Consider the following 22,424-nt stretch of genomic DNA (forward strand, 5'->3'; position numbering starts at 1 on the left):
AGATAGATAGATAGATAGATAGATAGATAGATAGATAGATAGATAGATAGATAGATAGATAGATAGATAGATAGATAGATAGATAGATAGATAGATAGATAGATAGATAGATAGATAGATAGATAGATAGATAGATAGATAGATAGATAGATAGATAGATAGATAGATAGATAGATAGATAGATAGATAGATAGATAGATAGATAGATAGATAGATAGATAGATAGATAGATAGATAGATAGATAGATAGATAGATAGATAGATAGATAGATAGATAGATAGATAGATAGATAGATAGATAGATAGATAGATAGATAGATAGATAGATAGATAGATAGATAGATAGATAGATAGATAGATAGATAGATAGATAGATAGATAGATAGATAGATAGATAGATAGATAGATAGATAGATAGATAGATAGATAGATAGATAGATAGATAGATAGATAGATAGATAGATAGATAGATAGATAGATAGATAGATAGATATGTGAGTCGTGGTGTCATGATGGATAATGGACAGTGCATGCCGTCCCGGTGAAGTCCAAGGGTCCAAGAAACTAAACGAGGCCGTCCCCCAAACGTTAACGAGGACGTTAACGAGAAGCTGATTTGTTTTCTTCTGCGTAACGACCGTGAGACCACCGAACGTAAGCTCACGCGAAGTTTTAAACCAGCTTCTCCTGTGGGTGTCGGCGGGTCGTTTTCGGTTAATTTCAATCCGTTTTAAATTCGTTTCTTCTGTGCGTAGGTCTAGTTCTACTGCGCTTTCAGCTCTTACGAACTGCAACCGTGTGTGTGTGTGACTAAGAATTAACGCGGCTCTTCTGGCGTACTCCGGATCCGAGCGGTGACAGTTGACCTAAGGAAACTTGGAACAGTGAACGATGCTTGGCATCTACAGAATAATTATTTAGGTTATGCATAGCACTTGCTATCTCGGTTCGGAACAACGCCAACCTTCAGCAGGTTTGCTCCAACGGCACACTAAGGGAGACTGCCAGTCCAAGAATAGTAGATTATTTCTAGTTTCAAATCCCCTTACATCAAATGCAGTCGTTCTCGCTTTCAAAACACGTTTTGATTCATCAGCGTACAGGATAACGAAGGTTCGTCTTTACCCGATGAAACTGAGCTTATTCTTTCAAGCTCGAGCCACCGTATTCCGCGCCGCAGCCGTGTACTGTAACACACCGCTTACTTTAGTGACCGAAGGAAAATAGACAAAGGAAGCGAGGAGATAGGAAATCATCTAAAGCACTGGCCTGACCAGACGGACCGTGTGGTCCACTGTAACGGCACATTTCGAGAAAGGTAAGCGTTGTTTCATTGCGTGACCACTGAATATTCAAACTAAGGTACAGGTTGCGTGCGGTCCAACTATAACCCAAAGTAGTTACCGGAACGAGCGTGCGCACAATGGAGCAGCTCTCTGCTGTAACCACCCGCGTCAGAGACAATCCACCTCAGCGACCGGTACACCGCCGGTTGTTGCCACGAGTCACGCATGACGCCGAACGCTCGGCACTGTGGGTTTTAAAAGCTTCAGAGAGCGGAGGTTGTTGCAGCTGTGTCCTGTATGGAACTATAATGGAGCAAATGTACCCGGCACTCGGAAGAGCACTTAGTCGAGGTCTTGTACGAGCTGCATGAGCACATGCACTATACACGGAGGGCGTGCATTTCTGTTCGCTCGAAAGACCAGTTCTCTGTAGTCGGTTTCACTGTTGCGAAGCCTCCGTAATTGGGCCTGCCTAACCAAAGCGGCTCGAGAGTGGTCGATCTGCGTAGCATAATCGCACGTGCTCGGAAGGAAGCAAATGCGCTGACGCTTAGGTCTTCGGAAGCCGCTCGGATCCCGGACGCAAAAGTTTGCTTTGTTTATGATCGGAACTCTCCTGCTAGAAAAAAGATTCGACTTGCTCGGGGATCTGTTTAAACAGGGTGTCCACATGGTATCCACAGTGCAATATCGTTTGTCTGCCATATTACGAAAATCCGGAATGAGGATAGTTTCTGGAAGAAGTAAAAAGGTAGAAAATAAAGAAGAAAATAATAGTATATGGAAGACATGAGATACACAGAGGCCGCCAATAGACCTGGCAAGGTTAGATCTGCTCCCTTCCCGTTTTAAGAAAATTCTAGTGTTGTGTTCTTTTTGAACACCTTAACTGTATGCCGAATAAAAGTGTCGATAATCACTAAGACGCCGCTTTCAAATCTCATGCTACCCTTTGCCGCATTAGTACGTCCCTATACCAACCACGCTTGCTTTGTCAGAATGGTGCCAAAAATTAGAAAAATGCAGGAACAGAGAAAGGGAGAGAGAGGGTTGTAATTGAATGCAGAAAGGCGAGCGGTTGCAGTGCAACTCGGAGTGTCCTCGAAATGCCACTGCGGGACACGTATTTCTCGTGCCCGCGCACGGAGCCAAACAAAACATCCGCTGCCTCACTTATCTACAGCGCCGCTCGCGACGACAAACACTGCCGAGATGTCTATACAACACTTGCTAGGCCCTTGTAAAGCCGCGACAGCCTCCTGCGCTTTGAAAGCACGCGAGAGACAAATCTCTCTTGGCCGTCGCCGCGAGAACACAACACGTACGCACAAACGCAGAAGTGGCTTGCGGAGGCGTTCGCAATTACTGATGCACGGCCACGCGCCCGCGCCCGGCTTTCGCCAATGTCGCCGGTCTCGACGCCAGTCACACGTAAGCTTCCCCGACTGGCAGCGCTCGCTCGTTCCGAGCGCGCGCTTTCGAACAAGGACAGCAAAACGGCGGCCGCCTATTACGCGGAGGCCACTGCCGGTGCGGGCGCCCTCCGCTGAATCCAAAGCGGGCGACCCAGACTCCTTGTCGCCACACTCGGATTTTGGCACCTGTTCAGCAGCAGCAGCAGCATCCGTGGAGAGAGGAGAGCTGGGCCCGAAGAAACCGGCGATTCCTGGCAGAAGGTCGACGGCGATCCTTTCCTTTAGAGTAACGGGACCGAAACGGGGTCACAGCTGTGCGGATGGTCACCTCGCCACGCCAGTGATTGCGGTGATTAGCGCTGGAGTGTTAGGTCCTGGTGGCAGAAATACGTCGCTCTAAAAACGTACTTTATGCGCTCGAATATTCGTAGAAGAAAAAGTCATTTGAGTTGCCTTTATATGAGCAGGCATGCCTGCGGTCGAAACAGGCGAAACTCGGCGACGAAGAGGCGCCTTATAAATATGCAGGCGGACGCGACGTCGAGCTATCAACTGAATTTCGCATGTGGAGAAGACACGCATGGAACAACAACAACAACAACAACAACAACGACGACGACGACGACGACGACGACGACAACGACGACAACGACAACGACAACGACAACGACAACGACAACGACGACAACGACAACGACAACGACAACAACAACAACAGTAGCCGCACTTTGGGAAACAAGGAAGTAATGGAGTCCCTGAGTTTTGATTGTGCATTTATGTTGTGTTGCGCGTACATTAAAATTAAGTTGCCAACTGAGCGCCGTCTCTGTCACGGCCGCGTGGCTTGTACTTCCGGCCTGTGCCTCTTAAGGGCTGGTACTTATGAAAAATGCATTACTAACTAATTCAGGATCTGTGTTGTTCTACGAATAAATTGGCTCATGGCCGATGGCGCTAACTGCATCGCATTTTAGCGTGTGATACGGGATGAGAGAATAGAGAAAAGCGGCAAGCAAGACGAGCCATTTCTTGTCCCCCATTGCGTATTTGGTGCTAAGATGGTATCTCAATTGCATAAACAAGCTTGCCCAAACTCTACCATTAGCCGATGCCCCTTTGCAGCCCGTTACCTATCCTAATCACAGATGACCAGGGCATGGTTACGTCGGTGTTATTCTTTCTACTCTGTCCAAGTTAGTTCGGTCTCTGTAACAGACCTCTCGCCATGGTGCCCGGGGAGACAGAATAGGGCTTGCAAGATGACTCCAAATCGCCTTAGCAACGCTTTCTCCTCGTTCCGGCAACAAAATGGGTGTCGAAATATGAACGACTTCAATATATTATACGAGTGTGTTACACCTTGCTACACAACTAATATTCTTGTCATCTCGCGTTTCCTCTAGTCCGGAGGCATACAAGATTACCTCGTGTGGTCTACGGGCCTTGAAAATAGACTTTAAGAACGCCGCACCCTATCGCTTTAAAATATACGTGGTTTCTTGATGCTCGTCTCTCTCTCTCTCTCTCTCCCCCTTCTGCTCTCTTATTCCTTTACTACCCCCTCCCCCCGTGCAGGGTAGCCAATCGGAACTACCTCTGGTTGACCTCTCTCTTTCTACGCATCCTTTGTCTCTCTCTTGCGAGAGATGACTTGAATTACTTTGTTAACAAAGGTGAATACAACGCATTCTGTGGTTTAGCATAGCGTTCCTGTGAAGACCCCAATTCATCGCAATAATAAAATAATTTGCTTCTGAAGACCTGGAGGAGCCGCCAAGCACTTTGACATGCTAATAATATCTAGCAAGCGAACAGACCAACCTCTTTAGGACGATTAAATATGATAACACTTACTCAGTCCTTTTTCGGAAAGAAAGTTCTACTCGAAGTTCGGCCAATTATCAAGATTGCTTTTTTATTTTTTTATTTTATTTATTTTATTGCAGTTCGCGAGTCGTTGGGTACTGTCGGTGTCCATCATGTTAAAACTTCCGCGCACGATGCCGGTAGTCTCTCTACATCGAAGGCGCCAACACTGAATACTTGCACGCACGGTCCTGCAGGGGTCACTTCTTATCCTCACTTCTCCGTTGCATCGAGTTTTGCAGTCCTAAACTCGAGGCGGATGAAGATGAAGCGTGTCGACAGGGGCCTTCCGCTTGCCGGGACGTACTCGCACGCGAACTGGAAGTTCAAAGTTTAACTCATAGACACCAAGGCAGAGAGGGCCCCAAGCGCGCTCTCGTTCCGTGCGCGGAATGACTGCCGCTGTGTCGTGCGCCGCGATGAATCCGTTCGAGGCCGCGTTGCCCTTCGGTCGAGATCATCGCGCGGCTCCTCAACCTCCCACGCGGTGCTTCCTTATCGACGCGGCGTAGTGTGTGGGCGCTCCCGGGAGGATAGACGGCGGCTCGGGCGGGGGCCTCCTGTCCTCCCTTTGCAGGCACCCGACGCGCTCGCCTGCATTCCAATGCCGACGGCCCTGTGCCGTCTCTACCTGTCACAGCCGTACGGATCGGACGAAGGCGTGGGCCGAAAGCGCTTCCTGTGCTCCCTCAATTTCTTCGATCGCAGCGGATGCTCCTTCGAAGAAATCGACTCCTCCTCCTCCTCGCCCTGCACTCTACATTAGAAGGCATTTCGTTCCAGCTGCCTGCCTTGAAACCCGCGCAATATATTCCTTTGAGGTACTATAAGAGGATTTATTGATGGCCGGGCTAGGAAGCCAGCTGCCGCAGTTTAAACGGCAGCGCACAGAGATCAGGAGTCTCGTGCGAGTAGCGATGTTGTTGTTACTGTTGTCATCGCCGTTGTCCTTTTTGCTGCCTTTTTATATGAAAACTTCAACAACATCGCTGCTCGCACGAGACGGTAGCACTGAGTCGCCGGCTTTGTCTTGAAAACAACTATTCGAGAAAAAAAAATGAAGCATTGAGATCAGTAAGCGTTCTGCTCGTTAATGCTTAATTTGCGCGCCTCTGCCTTGTCTCGTACCTGCAGGTAATCCTGAAGATGCAATATGCCGCTGTAGAAGACCATTGCTACTCAATGCAGAAACATTACCTAGAGCGCTAGATTGAATTCGCCTACACACTCGTTCTGCTGCTACCCTAGCTACCACCGGTCGCGTAAGCGACGCTTATTTGATTAGTAGTCAATATAAACTTGCTCTCATGCCAATTCACTTCTACAACGTGCAGCTCCAGATTCTCACTCATAGTGCAGTCCACTGTTAAAGGGAACACCCCAGTGTGCGGCTCTCACTTAGCGGATGTCATAGCCTTTATCTGCAAATACCATTAAATGTACCTCGATTCACTGCACAGGGGTGCGGACAGGTGCCAGCGATACCAGACGCAAGTCGGTCTACTGCTAAGCTGGGTTATTGTATTCTTGCTGGAGGGAAAATATCGACGTGCTGTAAGCTCGGGCGTTCCCTCGAAATATGGACAGCACTGTATACACGTGTGGCTGATCGATATGCGCGAATCAGAGGAGTTTATATTCTGAACTAGTAGTCACAAGGGGGACGTCGGTTGTCGTTTCGGCCATTTATATGCAGCGAGTCTTGTCCCGTTAGTCAGGGGAGAGCCCATCGGAAAGAAACTAGTAAAACCTCATGTATAAAAAAAAAAAAAAAAAAATCAGTGGTGATTGAGCGCTCAATGCGAGAGAAATACGATAGCGCTACGTCGCACCTATGTGAGGTCCCGGATGCACGATTTAAACACCGTATTCACCACATTGCAAAGTGCTGTTCGGAAGCTCACTCGACTGAAGTTCTGCCGCTTAAAGGAGCGAAGCGCAACTGACAAGTGGTCCGAAGCAGACCACCATCAGTTGTGTGTGTGAATATATATATATTATCCTACGCTCTTCCTTGCCCTCTCTACCTCTACCACCGGCTTCCCACCATGCTTTGGCACCTCTAATGTCACGTATTAAAAAAAAAAAGAAAACACTCGGAGAGGTATGCAAATATCAGTATATTTTACATCAAAGACAGGGAAGTTATAAAAGCTTGCCTCGCACTTTTCGTCGGATACTAGGGGTTTCCTTGCTGGCTATTCTCTTAGGATTATTCATCACCGACGCCACTGGGCCACGGCGGGGCTCTGACGGAGTGGGTATTGCTGGACAGCGCCGTCAGCGTTCACCCCCGCAGCCATACCAACTCCGGTTTGGCCTCCCACGTGGAGCCAGTAAAACGCGACTTGAGAAGCAAAAAAAGTAAGAAATACAAATTACTGGTTGGAACAAACCGCGAAAAAGACAACTTCTTCGCGGTTTGTTCCAACCAGTAAGTTGCAGATATAAGCCAAGTACCTCTTGATTTTGTGATCATGGGTAATTACGTTTGAAAGCAAAACTTTCCTGACTTCGACGCAGGATGCATTGCTGGCTGTTCCTTGATTCGTTTTTATAATACCGAGAATACACATTGAAGCGCAGCTCTAAATGTCTCTTTAAAGAAAACGGCTGTGGCAGTCTTTATTTCTTAACAACTACGCAGTAAAAGGGACCACCCGCCCAATGTTCCCGCTCCCAACGCCTCCCAGTGGGAAGTGGCTCTTTCCAGCACTCTCCTGGAAGACCCGAGAAAACTGATCGGCCGGGCCAGCCGGACAGCAAATTGGTCCCTGGACTAAGGGATTCACCCTGTGGGGATGAATCCCATAATAGATGAAGAATTAATTTTTTTTGTTGCTACTGTAAAACGAGCAAAATAATTCAGGCGACGAATTATCGTAGAAAATTTTGTCTGTCACGTTACCCCATATACCTACCTGCACAGCCCACGCCTGTTCGCCACGTTTTGCCGCCGTTGCCGCCATATCTTTTGTTCTCCGCGTCCAGCAGTGGAACACTATTTCTTGCGACGCTTTTCGTCATTGCTGCAAAACAGTGGTCATGCTGAAGACGTTTGTTTGCGTGGTAGGTCGACATATAGTTGGCGCCGCTACAGTCACACGTAGCTCGCGATGTGCCGTAGCGACCGGACTTCCTACGCGGAAAAGTCCCGCACACCTGCTGAGTTAATCCGTAAAGAGCGTTTTTCTTTTAAGGTCCTCGCGCTGACGCCGCACAGTAATGGTGCTCGCGGCTTGCACCACGATGAATACATGCCCGGTCTGCCTTATCGAATCGAATTCCTTATCGAGTTTCCGAGCGAATGAGAAAAGTGCAAAGAATGATTAAGTGCACCGTTTCGCGTTGTTCGGAGTACAGCGGATGTCAATTCAAGGAGAGAGAGGTCGTACATAATTAACGATGGCGAGCCTGAAGGGCGAGTACTCGCGCTGTTTTGCTTGGATGCTGAATGTCCGTTTCGTAAGAGCCGCAATGCGGTCATCTTTATGAATGTTTCGTCCGAGAGCTTCCAAGGAAATGTGGGCCTGGCCTTTAGGCGCGATGGATGATGCCTCGTCGCCAAGCGAGCATCCATCATTATTCATGCACAACGCTAGCAGGAAGCGACCACTCGCAGGCTTTCTTTATTGGAAGGTAATGGTGATCTGCATCGCTGCTTAGGATTCCAACTTTAATGCCTACGCCTCAGCGATATGATCAAGATGTCTCATCAGCGCGGCAGGTTCTGGCGATCTTTCTGCTTAGTACGGCTTTTGCCTGGCGGCTGTTAAGCGGGCAACCGCATGGATCATATTTACGACTCGTTTTCGGCGTCACCTCGCCCGGCGTCATAGTGTCCTCTCCATGGCGTCCGATAACCACGCTTGCGTAACTCCCTTCATCTTGCGGCAGCCCCCAAGGTGGAGTGTGGTTCAGGAAAGAAATATTATCATCCACCAGAGTGCAGCACGGAGCTACTTGCAACGGAAATCCGATAGTATTTCTCAAAAGATTTCGCACCTGAAGAAAAAATTTTCCTTATCCGGGGATCGACTGTCTGGGTGGTCGTGCTACAAGCTGTGCTAACCAGGGGAAGCTAGCAGATTGCAGAGCGAGGCCGAATTATCGACAACTCGAGACACAGGAACACTTAATATGGCAAATCAGTTCTGCGGCAGCCCGCACAGCGGCACTGTTACTGAGAATCCCGTATGATGCCAAAATTATCCTGTTAGGTGACACGAACGCCCGCGTACAGTATCTAGATGGTTATACCGACAGCAATGGGAATCTGTCTTGAGGTCTGTGCGCCGGCAAAGCAGCGATATAGTGACTGAGAACGCGACAGAGATGCCGAGCCGCCGTGGTTGCTCAGTGGCTGTGGTGTTGGGATGCGGAGCACGAGGTTGCGGGATCGAATCCCGGCCACGGCGGCCGGATTTCGATGGGGGCGAAATGCGAAAACACCCTTGTACTTAGATTTAGGTGCACGTTAAAGAACCCCAGGTGGTTGAAATCTCCGGAGTCCTCCTCTACGGCGTGCCTCATAATCAGAAAGTGGTTTTGGCACGTAAAACCCCATAATTTAAAAAACAAAGAGATGCCGAATGCGTGCTGTAATGTTGTCAGCTGTGATGTATGTCGGAATCAAGTAGTCTCTAGCAATCATGATTGTTGCATGAGTCGAGGGGCGTTGTAGTAGTCCAAGACACGTACGTAGAGCCTGGCCTTGCAAACTTTCCAGAGCGCGAATATTTGGTTTGGATGTGTTCGCCAAAACCGGCAAGCTGTACTGCAAAAAGCCCAGAAACATGTTTCCTACAGATGCAGCATGGATCGTATATCCACGTGATCGAGGTTTTCCCGCACTGGAACTTCATTATATGTACAATCGAAATTAGTCTCCGCTTCAGGTAGATGCAGTGGGGGTTCCATAAAAGGTCCTTGTCAATAGTCACACCTAAGAAGTGATGAGACTTCTGGAATGCGATATATGTTTGCAGTATATATTTGTATACAGAGTAGCCGTTGTTCTCACTTGGTTACAACTGGGCTTACTAGAGTGCCTAGGTATAGTGTGGCTGTGGAAGTAAGCAGGGCTCTAATTCCTTGTTCATTCGCGTGAATGTACAAGAAGAAAGCCGCACCGAGGCACATGCTACAAGACACGTCACAAACCAGAAGACACATGCTATAAGATCGCGCTGACAGTGGTCGTGTCAAAATTTTGTAGGCGAAAACCAACATGACCAAAGGGCGAGTTGCAAATCAGCCGAACGCTAATCACTGGTGGATTGCGGAAAGATAAAGGTGTACAATTTGATTCTCATTTTCCCTATTGTAAGATGCATACATACATGGCAGGATGGCATTATTCCGACATATTCTTCTTCTTCTTCCTCTTCTGATGCCTGGTGCATTGCGCGACGCTAATCGTGCATTCCTCCGTGGAAAAACACCCTATACTACTGCAAGAATGAATACTGATTACTTTTATACTCAAATACGCGGTATTTAGCTTAGGTTTACGTCTTTTCTTGTGGCTGCCTACTCATGTTCATGAAGAGGCAAAGAAAACTTTGCTTTAAAACGCGAACGCATGTCAGAGAAAGGCGCTTGAAGTGAGACACAGAGAACAGCGTGCAATCAGGTCAAATAATATACATGAGGTCAGCTTGCAACAGACCATTCAAACTGTGATCAGTTTTCACCAAGAATATTGCTCACTCGCACAAGACTCCGAAGGGACACTATAGTGCTCGCCCTGATAATATGCCTATTAGCCATTCACTTCTTTTTGGAGCTTAATGGCTTGCGGTTAGATGCCGTTAGATCGCATATCAAACGGTATCTTTGAGTGTCGTGTCTCGGGCACAAGGCTCATTCCATTCGCCCTGCACTTCGTGAACTAGTCCCTGGCAGTTCAGTGACAGTTCTCTCGCGTACGAAACCTGCACGGCACCTCCTGAACGAACGCTGCACTACCTTCTCAGGCGAGTGCGGGGGATGGTGTGGACGCGTCCTGCACGAAGCCTGCCCCGAGTGAAACAGATGGCGACTTGCACGTGCCGCCATGTTGAACTGGTGAAACGAATAACAAAGTGCGGCACCCCGTGAAGTTCAGAAAGTGCGGACGAATCGAATGGACCTATCCTGCATAAGATGTGCCTATTCATCCACGTGGACACAAGAATACATTGCGAACCGTCAGCACGGCAAATTTCATGCAGCAAGTTTTTCGTGAGTGGTATACAGTACCATATTCACAAATGGGGAACTAGCGCTCCATACGATACGCTGTCACCCTTCTTTACTGTAATTTTCGTTCTTTAGTTTTTGTTCCATCTAGCGCGGAAAGCCTGCAGGCCACGCTCCTCGCGCTGAGCAAACAACAGTCCCGCAGGGTTGCGAAGGCACGTGTGTTGGGCGGCGAAAAGTGAATTTACTGCCGTTCTGCGACGGCGGGGACCATTACTGCCATCAGCCAATAAGTGATTGCTCTTTGGCAGGGACGAGCCAAGTTCCGTGATGTAATTACCTTCGTTTGCATGATAAACGACTTGGGGAGCCTGTTTCCGCCACTGCTAATGTCTCTGCCTTAAATTGATTCTGAAGTGGGAGAAGAGCGCATGCGTAGTCAATTCTCTCTCTCTCTCTCTCTCTCTTATCGAACAATCGGCCCTGCAATGGGCCCTGCAGTATGAGTTCTTGCGTCTCTGACATCTAGTGGAACAACTGGACAAAAAGAAAAAAACGGGTGAATCAGGGCTAGTGGTGACGTCTGGTGGCGTTTTGTTTAAACAAAGAGGTTCTGAAGCATTCCACTGTTTTTCTTCTGAGTCGAACATAAATGCGTACCCTGTCGGGTCACTTCCTGATGCATTGGAGTAAAGTGTTCCAATGTTCAGTGCCGGTAAAACGTAAGGATTCCTTCCATTCGATTCTATTTCTTTCTAATTGTCCACCGTCGATTGCTGACAGATTCCAGAGGCAATATTTTAAAAGATTTTTTTTTCCTTGATTGCAAGTGACTGACCTGTGTTTGCTCGCAAACTGCTAGATAGTTGATGTGTTTCACTCAGCTGGTGAGCCACAACACTTAGCAAGTTTCACTCCACCAATCATCATCTCTTATTTAGCGAGCTTAAAGAGCTGTGTGGAGAAACTAGCGACATACTGCATGGTTTTTGCCAACGTTTCCAATCCGTAGTTAGTCAGCCAATCAATCACTCAGTCAATCGATGACGTGGCAGGAGCGCTGCTCATACCATTGGCGAAGCGCGAAAAAGAAGACTGTTCAAGTAGAATCGTTCCATCACACCGTCCGGGCATTCCTGTTGTATGATTCTATTGCTCGATCCACCGCTCAAGAACGGGCGATGTTGAATAAAGCATTAGGAGCACTAACGAAGATCGCAAAGGATAACAATTGGAATAGAATCGTTAGGTTAACAGATACGACTACGAAGCCAGTTAATGCAGTATGAAGCCGACTGGATTAGTAATATTACTGACGCCTTTAGGGATGACGGAGAGCTTCAGGCTATTATCTCAGACACCTTCTACAGTTCGGCGTACCTAGAACGATATCGCAGGCTAAATTGCGGTATAGAGAATTACTGGTTGCTCAACCGAAGCGAGTGCCCAATTAGAAGTAAACTCCACGCTCGCCCTATTGGCCCGATACCCTCGCGTAAACGCCACTTATCAGTTATTTCTAGTCACGTGTGTGGTCCAGCGGGAACAACGCATTGCTTTTCCTTCGCACGAAGGTGGTCGCACACACGCAAACGTTCGATGGGGTCAGGCAAAAGTTTTGTTCACGCAGCACATATTAAAACTCGCTTTATTCGTGGCTAAGGCCAGAGCTCTTACGCGGTTCCCTTAAAGTAGAGCGTTCTCAAAGACTACATTAATAAGCGCAGTTATACGTGATCTACATACCAAAGCCGAAACATCGCATCCTTACGATATTATCCCGTATTTTGATCACTTAAAAGTTCAATGGCCTCAACCGCCCGGTTCTCTATCGCTGCAGGTATGTAGCTATTGCTGTCAAGTGTTTGTGTTTATTCCTATACTTTATTCTACGCAGTGTAATAGAGTCCGCTGACAAAATAACTTATAGGGGGAGGGGGGAGGGGGAGTGACTGCCCAGAAATTTCTTGTATGATTGACAACGCCCGTGTGTTAATCCGCCGATACCCCCCTAAAGCAGCACACAGACCAGCGTGTTGCAAACGGCTCGTTCCCTTCCCGTGTTTGTGGTCGTGGCTTGCCTCGTAGTGCCAGAGCACTGTTAGTGAAATTACGAGTTGGCTCTGTGTTGGTGCACGAACGCTGGTATCGTCAAGGACGTGTGGACAGTCCGTCGTGTACGTGCTGTGGTTCTTGTGAGACACTTGAAAACCTTATATTGGAGTGTACCACATTCGCCACAAAACGTGCACTGCTAATTAAGGAACATGGACTGATTGGACTCAAGTGTACGACCCTTGACGATTGCCTGTTTCCGAGAGGGAGTGCTGCTCAACGCGACCAGGCCCATAAAGTCTTGCTAACTTGCATGGAGAAAATTGATTTGGCCTCCCGTTTATAGAGATGTTTTTCCGTGTTCCTACTTTCTTTTGTCCGTGTCTCTGTCATTTGTTTATTTCGTATTTTTTGCCTATTTCTTTGTTTTCTATCTTCTTTTCCTCTTCTCCTCTTTTCATTCCCTTCTCCCGAAATATTATTATTAATAATAATAATAATAATAATAATAATAATAATAATAATAATAATAATAATAATAATTGCAGGGAGGAGGAAAAGGGGTGGGCTTGTACTTTCACTTTTCAAAGTCTCTATAAAATGAACTGTCGAGGGAGCCGGTAAGTCTTAGTTTTCTTGGCGATATCATCTTAAGCGTGCTCGAGACGAGAGCACTCACTGCGTCAAATTTTCGGGGAGGCAAGCGCGCATTTTTAACCGAAATACGGGAAAATGGGATAGTCGGTGTCGGCTTCAAAAAAGACGTTGTTTTGCCCCGTGGCACACTGAGTGACAGTGACGTGTGTTTGCTACATGTGCTTGCTACAGTCGCACCCTGAATACCGCAGGCCGGTCATCGGTCGAGACGGCCATCGATCTATTTCCACCTAAAAGCCATTGTCGCGTTGCGTCTGCCTCGTTCATTCTCGGGACTGTGATGCGAACGGCGGGCTGCGCTCTTTTTTTTTCTTTTTTTCTTTTGCATGCGCCCAGCGTAGGGACCCGGAATGCATACGCTCTATCTTCAGCGCACGAGCAATGACTATCATCGCAACACTCTATACTGAGCGCGGGATCGGATCGAGAGGTCACGCACGAAACCGCTACTACGTACCTCGGACGCAAGCGGAGGTCTTCGACGGCAAGCACACAGAAAACGCTCTTCGACGTGGAGGAGAGCACGACGTAGGAAAAGGAGAAGCGGCCATTTTCACAAAGCGCTTCTCGAAGCGAGCTCGTTCGACCCCGTTGTGCCTTAACCTTTTCTCTCTTTCTTTTTTCTTTCTTCTACTCCGCATCATCCTCCAGACCTCCACGTTTTGTTCACGTACGCACCTTCCCTCCTTCATCTTCGTACCTGCGTTGAGCCACCGTCGTGCCTCGTATATATAGAAATGGCTCGATGCGTTCGTCACGATGAGGGCATCAAAAACGCGCGCGGCGGTAGCTGCCTTCTGGCTGCCGCTACCGTGACCTACAACACCGCTCGTACTCCCCGTCTTCCACGTACAAACCGTGTGCTGCTGCTGCGGAGAGTCGACCACGACGGCACGCTTCGGACCCCTGCAGTAACAACAAAGAAAGCAGGTGAATAGAAGATAGAAGCGCTGTGTACACGTCGTTCGTGAGCCCCCATCAGGTGATTGATATTGTTCCACAACGGTCCCCCCTGCCTTGTATACAGGGGCCCATACCGGAGTTCGGTCCTCACCGAGGCGGCCTATTGTCCGCTGGTTTACCTCCCACGAACCAAAACAAAACAGCGGCGAAATGAGTCGTAACGATGTGGACTCTGGCTTGCGCCGCTCTTGTTGGGTGTATGTTTTACATTGCTGTAACTGACTTATTTTATTGCGGTGTGCGGGCGTTACTCCTTGGACACGTGGGCCGTTATGGTTGTCGAGCACGGCGCACGTTTTTTGTTGTTTTTTTTTCGCAGGTGTGGCACCGCGGCAGGAACGGACAGTAGTACCGACGGACAGCAGCGGGGCTCGCGCTACATGCACGTTTTACGACCCCGGGGGAAGTCGGGTGCCCGTGATGCGTCGGGACCCCCGACGTGTAGCCTCATTGTCTATTCCACCTCATCGCTCCGCGCTGCCTGGTGGCCTTCGGTGCGAACTATTTTTATCCCGAAACGCTTTCCGCGTCCGGGCGGCCGCCTGCGAAACCTTGCCAGATGTGAAGTATACCACCCGAAGTTTATACATCAGCTGTGTCCCTGGACACTTTCACCGCATGCGGCTTCCTAAACACCTTCGGCAACTATTCGCACTTGATGTGAGCGTTGTCGAATATTCCGTCTTTTCTTGGGGGAAACTATGGTAAAGATCGAGAAAACCTTGGTGCAGAAGGATTATAAAATGCGGTGTGCTGGGAAGGGAGGTCTTCGGTGCAATTTTGGACCCTCTGGGGTTCTTTAACGTGCGCTCAAAGCAAGATGTACGAGCGTTTTTTGCGTTCTGCCCCTGACGGAATGCTGCCGCCGCTGCCGGGAGCCGAACCCGCGATCTCGTGCTCAACAGTGTAACGCCATAGCTACTGATCCACCATGACGGGCACGAAATTTACGGTATATTGCTCTATAATCGTTGGCAGCCGAGCATTGCTCCTATCAGTACTGCTTGATCTGAAGGAAAAAAAAAAAAGCGCCTGCTCGTCATGTTCTTGTCGCGCTTGTAGCAACCGCGCACAATTTAACACGCATGAATTAGGATCGTAATATTTTTTTATTAACTTATACGGGGGCGGCACAGCTTGTAATGCAACAAACGACGAGGTCCCGAAGTCGGAGATTGTAGTGCAAGTTTCCTTGTGAGGTGTACGTAACAAGGTAAACAGCAGTTTCAACAAGTTATCTGAAAAGAAAAGCGAATGATTTGATTAGGACTGTATAGTAGTATAAACAACGAACATAAATGATGTACACGACCGACAAAAATGCACGGCGAGAAAGAAAACACACCGCAGAATAGGGAGCAAAATTTCAGGAAACAAAGTAGGAAGATAATGGAAGTAAATATAATAAAATGTATGGTGAAGGGTGATATGACAAGGTCGATTGGCAAGCGTAGCGAATGTAGCTCTTTGGCGCAACTTAAGTATTGTCATTGAGTACTCAGTAATTCAACATTCATTGACGAGTTTTCCGTTGTGCCAGGATTACAAGCAAGTAGCGCAGGCTAGGTCGGAGCTGGCTTGAAAGCTCGCTCGACTGTTTATAATAATCACTCCGATGTATAAGTTCGCTGCGTTCGTTTATCGCGAATTATAACGCCGTCTTCAAGCTGGCCAAACTCCCTGTCTTTCTGTCTGTTCCTGCTTCCTTCCTTCATAACGCCGTCTTGTGTGGCAATGAAGACATTATAAGGAATATCTGGTTAGCGGCTAAGATTCTAATTTACTTGAGCTTCAATTTTTATGTATCAATGACATATATTATTCAGCAGGGTCCTCGAAGTCACAATATCGAGAGAATTAACGTGTAGGCTGAATGTTGTTAGAGATGGCGTTATGGGTATCGCTGCTACTTGCGCATAGTAGAATAATAGCTTAATGAGTACGGTGCGAGGGCCCCATAGGGGTTTGATCAGAAGTATTCCAGAACTGCCTTAGTACCCTATGCCCAAAAGCCATTTGGCATTCAAAGCGACAGTCTAAAGCTGGCATATGTATGCGTGCGTTCCTGCGCTAACTATCATTGACTTCCAACTAATGGGTTTGGCTTAACGTAGGACATCAGCTATTTGAAAATTAGACCCGCTGCATTATGCAAAGGGCGGAAGTCGCATTCAACCTGAAAGCCTGACTTAATTTTGATCGATCGCAACGCAATAGAACGGATAAAGAAAACAGAGCGCACGGCTTCATTTCATAACCACTTGGGTCTGCAATGGCAAGGAATGCTAATCGCTGCAATTTAGGCTCTTGAAAGCGTGCGTGATAACCTGCACTCTCGCAGACCGACACACGAGCCATCGCAGATAGGCGGCACGCGACACTTCGACACTTTCGCAATTTCCCGTCTAATTGCATGCAGTATGCGGAAGCCTGCGACTGTGAAGAGTTCGCTCGCTATTTTGCTGAGTAGAGCATAACCTTGCGCTTGTTCGCGACTCTTGCCAGCGGGCGCGGTCGACCTAGGGACAATTTGTGCCCAGGACACATGCGACATACGAGAGCGGTGTCGCTGCGAAAGGCTCGCTGACATGCCACGGATTCAGATGAGAACAAAAGAGCAACAATAAATCTAAATCAGAGAGAGAGAGAGAGAGAGAGAGAGAGAGAGATGCATAGAAAGGCAGGGAGCTTAACCAGACGTAGTTCCGGTTGGTTACTCTGCAAGGGCGGAAGGGAAGGGGGACAAAACGAGAAAGAGAGTGGAAGGGGGAGATAGATTGTGCTCCATTGCACGATATATTCACTAGTTCTGTTGGCATTGCATGCAACGCTTGTATCACAGCTGTAGTACGCTGGTAAAACAGGCTTTTTTGTTTGCGAAAGCGTCGCATACGTCTATTTCGGTTTTGCTTGTAGCTGAAAAAGAAAAAGAGAAAAAGCATAAGAAAAAAAAAACATTACAGTCAAACATTCTTGAAGGGTATTGCTTATATGTCTCGATATGACTGTATACTCAAAGCTTTTTCGATTGACATTACCATTACGAGGTTGTAAGGTAAGGTAAACTGCCTACAAGCAATCAAACCGTGATCTTTAAATACCGCTTTGTTGCAATGCGGCTGCAGTTGAAAGTGCCAACACCTTATGGGGGGAGGGGGGGGGGCAGAAGCGCTAACAGTAGCAATGACGTTTAATGCTTATTACATACATCTGCAAGCACTTCTGATTTGACAAGCATTGTAAGAATGTAAAATAGGAAAACAATCATAGAAGTATTGAAAGACGCACATGTGGGTGGTTGCATGGCGCGTAATGAAAGCGGGACACTCCGATAGCACTTGATAGTCGAGTGTCCCGCTTTCATTGCGCAGCGCATGTCGCTAGTGAGGAACTACTATCTGATCGGTCCGCCGTGTACGGGACTCGACGAATGTTTGTAAGTATGCGACACAGTCAATCTTGCTTTTGTTTTTTTCGGAGTTCCGACGTGAAACATGCATTTGTGGTCTCAGTGAAGCTCACTAAAGAATCAAAATATCTTAATCCCGTTGCTTTTCTTGCACGTAACAAGTCACCTTGCATAAAGTCCCCTTGCATGGTAATAAAATAAAATTATGGCAGAAACCCTCTCACGATGACTGAATGAAGCGACACAACGTATTGATAAAGTCACGTTTATGTAAAACCTGTGGTGCTAATTCTGAGAGTTCCGTTGCTTCGGCTGCATGCTTCGGCTGCGTTGCTTCGGCGACATAGCCACAATTAAATGGCGGCAGCGTGGTTACGTTGGCATGAGGGAGAAGAAATGACGTTGGTGGAATGACGAAGGCGCTATGATGGCGATAACATAACAACGGTGTTAAAAAAATTAAATTGTGGGGTTTTACGTGCCAAAACCACGATATGCATGATTACGAGGCACGCCGTAGTGAGGGACTCTGGAAATTTGGACCACCCGGGGGTTCTTTAACGTGCATCTAAATCTAACTACATGGGTGTTTTCGCATTTCGCCCCCTTCGAAATGCGACTCAACACTTAGCAGCTCAACACCATAGCCACTAAGCATCCAGGACGGGTATAACAACGGTATGATGACAACAGGATGACTATGAGTGGTGGTGATGATGACGTGATGACGACGGCGTGACGCAAGTCGAATGACGAAGAGACAAGGAATGCAGGACGAATGTACTATATATATATATATATATATATAAGAAGCCCCGAGGACAACATAGGGGAAATTACTTGTCCTTAATAAATGACATCAAGAAATGATAAATTAATGGAAATGAAAGTGGATGAAAAAGCAACTTGCCGTAGGTGGGTTATATATATTCAGAAAGCCTGAAATAGGGAAAGAGGGCTAATCGCATTAACATGTGCACATACGCGTGTCTTCTCTGCTGCTCTTCAGATTTGAATGGAATTTATTGATAGGAAAGACAGAAAGGTCGACCTGAGCTATTGCGCTCTAGTCTGCTACTCTGCACTGGAGAAGAGGGAAGGGGCGTGAAAGTACTGGAATGGATGATGATAATAAGGGAAGTGGTGAGTGCTTATGTACATGAGACACTTGTCTTGCTAGAGCCGCTCGTCGAGCTTTGTGAGCTCTTCAGATATGTTGTAGGTAGGGCTTTGGTGCGTCGCCGCCTACTTTGCCCTCATCCGTTCAGCGCTCAAGCTAATTATTTCCTCATGTGCCGACAAACCCAAGCTGCTCTTTCAAATATTTTCACTCTGTTCTGGTACTGTCGGTATCTAAATATATGTCGAAGCTACAAGCTTACGCAGTTTGCTTACAGACAGTGCCCTGCAGAACGGTCGCTGCATATATACTAACTATAGCTTGGCTAATAATGCCACGCGCTCTCGAACGCAGCGCGCGGCCAGTGTATTCGCAACGTTGTTCGCAACTACCGGAACGACAAGGGCCCGCTGTGTTTCCCGACCTGTTCGTATCAGATTTGTCGAGAGAGGCCTCCACCGCTGCCAAGAAGCGCCGGAGAGCGAGTCTCTGCGACGCTCGTAAACGACGTCCACGGCCGCGCAAGACATCTAGGGAGACTTGCGCGTCATTGAAAGCTAATGAATCTCCCTGCCTCGGTAGCAGCGGCTTTGTTGGAACGCCGACCGCCGCTCGGCGGAGGTGAGCCGCTCGGCGTCAGCTGCGGTCAACGCGACAAGTGTCGCTCCCGTTTGCAGCGCGCGTCGCTCTGGCAGCGCCAACCAGCGGGCGCAGAGACACTGACCAAGGACGGCCTTCGCCGCCTTGGGACGCAGATAGCGCGGCACTGATTCCTCGTCGTCGGCACGGGCGCGCTAGCCGCGAGCAATGATGCGCGCGCGCGGCGTTTCGGCGCGCATTGCGAGCCTCGTCGACGCTGCAGCAGCGAAGAGTATAGTGCCTCGAGTTGCCCCGCAATTCAGGCGTTCGGGGAGTCCCGTTATTGATGGTTTTGTCGGGGAAAGGTTCAAGGTGCGTTCGTATGATTACCCTGTTTGTGGAGGTTTGGTAGTCTACAGAGACTCTGGACGGCTTCCGGTTTTGCCCGTTGATGAGGTGCCCCTAATTTTGCCACCAAGAAAGACAACGAGAAACAAGACGACTGTAATAAATAAATAAATAACTAAATAAATAACTAAATAAATAAATAAATAAATAAATAAATAAATAAATTTAAGCCCGCACATTTTCAACACTTTAGCACTACTGGTAATGAAAGTTTTACAACTCGATGTTGCCCAAATATGTACGAACAATTATGCATTTTACTCTTTATGCGTGATGCGCCCTTGTTTTACGTGGAAAACAAAAGAACAGACTTCATGCACTTTGAACGAACTTAGAAACGTACTGTCAGAGTGATTAGACATGTGGCGATAAGTTTCTTAAAAGTAGAGGCTCACTGGCTGCCGCAGCGCGTGCGATACTGTCTGTTATCTTGAACGCTGCCAAATTCCGCCGTACTATCGAAATGCACGTTGTGTACTATTTGAAAAAATAAGAGAAGGCACAGTCGCCCCGCGAGCCCGGCAGAAGTGGCAGAGTGGCCGAATTGAGAACTACGCCAAAATTTTGCTGCGTCTTCGACGGCATATTCCTGGTATAGTGAACCGCGCCACTGGCTGTGGATTAGATCTATAGATTGTCCTAGCACGAAGTTAGAAAACAAAAACAAAAAAGAACAATAATGCGTTAGAGATTGGAGAGAAAACAGTAAGGACTTCTTAAATACTCCGCATGAGGCCTGTAAACGTGCGATGGAGAGATGTTTACGGGAAGCTGCACGGAAGGATGCGGCGAAGAAAGACTTCCTGTAGCAACATCCTGTTGCCACATTCGCCGGCATAAGGGACCTTCGTAACACATGACCGTGTTTCAAGGAAGCGTCGTCCTTGGATAGTGTACACAAGCCACTGAGCATGACCTCCGTAAGCCTCTGCGCGGTGCCTGCTGAGCGGACGATATCGCAGGCGATGCGTGCTCTAACTTTCACGGGTGTCGCTGGCAATTAGACGGGACGTGTCCTTCTACTCATTTTTTTTTTTTACATTTTGTGGAATACGAAACGCGCCCAGACATATCAGAGCACAGAAGTCGTAAGCGAGATAACTGTGCTCTCGTCGAATGTTGCGATGTCGCGCTTGGTGACCACGCAGGGCATCACGTATCAGTCCAGGAGGTATATGTGTACACACGTTACCCCGAATCAGCGAAGTCACCGGGCATTGAAGGCGGCTTGGACCACTTTTAATCGAAGTCGAGAAATGCGTTTGAAGTTAAAATAGGCTATTTCAGAAATAGTCGATATTCTAATTGACATTAAGAGAAAGAAATTGCAGCTGTGCAGGCCATGTAATGCGTAGGGTAGATAACCGGTGGACCATTAAAGTTGCAGAATGGGTGTCAAGAGAAGGGAAGCGCAGCCGAGGACGGAAGAAAACTAAGTGACGAAATCAGAAAATTTGCAGGTGCAAGTTGGAATCGGTTGGCGCAGGACCGGAGTAATTGGAGATCGCAGGGAGAGGCTGTCGTCTTGCAATGGGCATAAAAAAGTAGGCTGATGATGCTGGTGGTGGTGATGATGGTAATGACGATGATGATTTCAGAAATACTTTGGCACAAGAAGTACTTCAATGCCTTCAGCAGAAGCGGACTTATTGGCAATCAAATGGTGCCATGTGATCCCATTCGCGGTGCTTCCGTTCCTTTAATGCCTTGCACTGCGAAGGCTACGCGGAGCGAGGCGTTGCCTCAACGCCCTATCTACTGAACGCCACCGTGGCGCGCAGTTCAAATCTTATTTTGGATGTTCACGTAGACGCCACAACATGCGATTTTGGCGCCTACGATGCTCCAAACGTAGTTGTCCTCAGCGAGCCGCCGTGTGCTCAGCCAGCGGATCCGTCGGGGCACCTCGAAGCGGTCGCTGTATCTACGCTACGTAGCAGACCGCAGCTACATGCAACTGTAGTGCGTATGCGCAGCGTTTGCTTTGTGCACGACATGGCTTGAGCACGCGCTAGCGCTCACATGCTTCACAGTCTGGCCGTGCAACGTGGTGAGGGCCGGCTTTGTCCGGTGCCAGCTTGACCGACGGATAGTGGCCACATCCAATTTGCGCATTTTTAAGCGCTATCAATAGCTCACTACGAAGCGAAGTCTGCCAAGGCGTCTGACCAGGAACGGCCAGGAGTGAGCGCGGGCTGGCAAGCGTACTTGTGGTCTCACCTTAAGCATCGCTTGGTTCGAGGCTAGTTGAGCGTTCAAAACGAATCGAAATTAGCGAGGCCCAACCACTACGACAACGGTAAGCAGGGTGGCAGAAGTTTAGTTCCTACGCAGGCGGCCGCGGCCGAGCGTGAGCAGACGGTACTCGGCTTCATCCGGAAGTGCGTAACTATTATCGCAATTCGAAAGTAGATTTTCGCTTACTGCAGCCTTTCTATTAAACTGCGTCAATAGTACTGCGACACCGTAACAGTATGAAGAAG

At 48.1% G+C, this 22,424-nt stretch overlaps 1 protein-coding gene across 1 annotated transcript in view; it reads left to right on the top strand.

Annotated features, from left to right (window-relative positions):
• LOC129382287 (uncharacterized) overlaps window positions 1-15,512 on the top strand; it is a 245,631-nt gene extending 230,119 nt beyond the window's left edge. Inside the window, exon 5 of the mRNA XM_055066048.2 lies at window positions 14,745-15,512. Coding sequence (XP_054922023.1) covers window positions 14,745-15,057 — 313 coding nt within the window. The 3' untranslated portion in view covers window positions 15,058-15,512. The remainder of the gene's footprint in view (window positions 1-14,744) is intronic.
• The last annotated feature ends 6,912 nt before the right edge of the window (window positions 15,513-22,424 follow it).

The sequence above is a fragment of the Dermacentor andersoni genome, chromosome 6 (genome assembly GCF_023375885.2).
Source record: "Dermacentor andersoni chromosome 6, qqDerAnde1_hic_scaffold, whole genome shotgun sequence".
Classification (NCBI taxonomy): Eukaryota; Metazoa; Arthropoda; class Arachnida; order Ixodida; family Ixodidae; genus Dermacentor; species Dermacentor andersoni.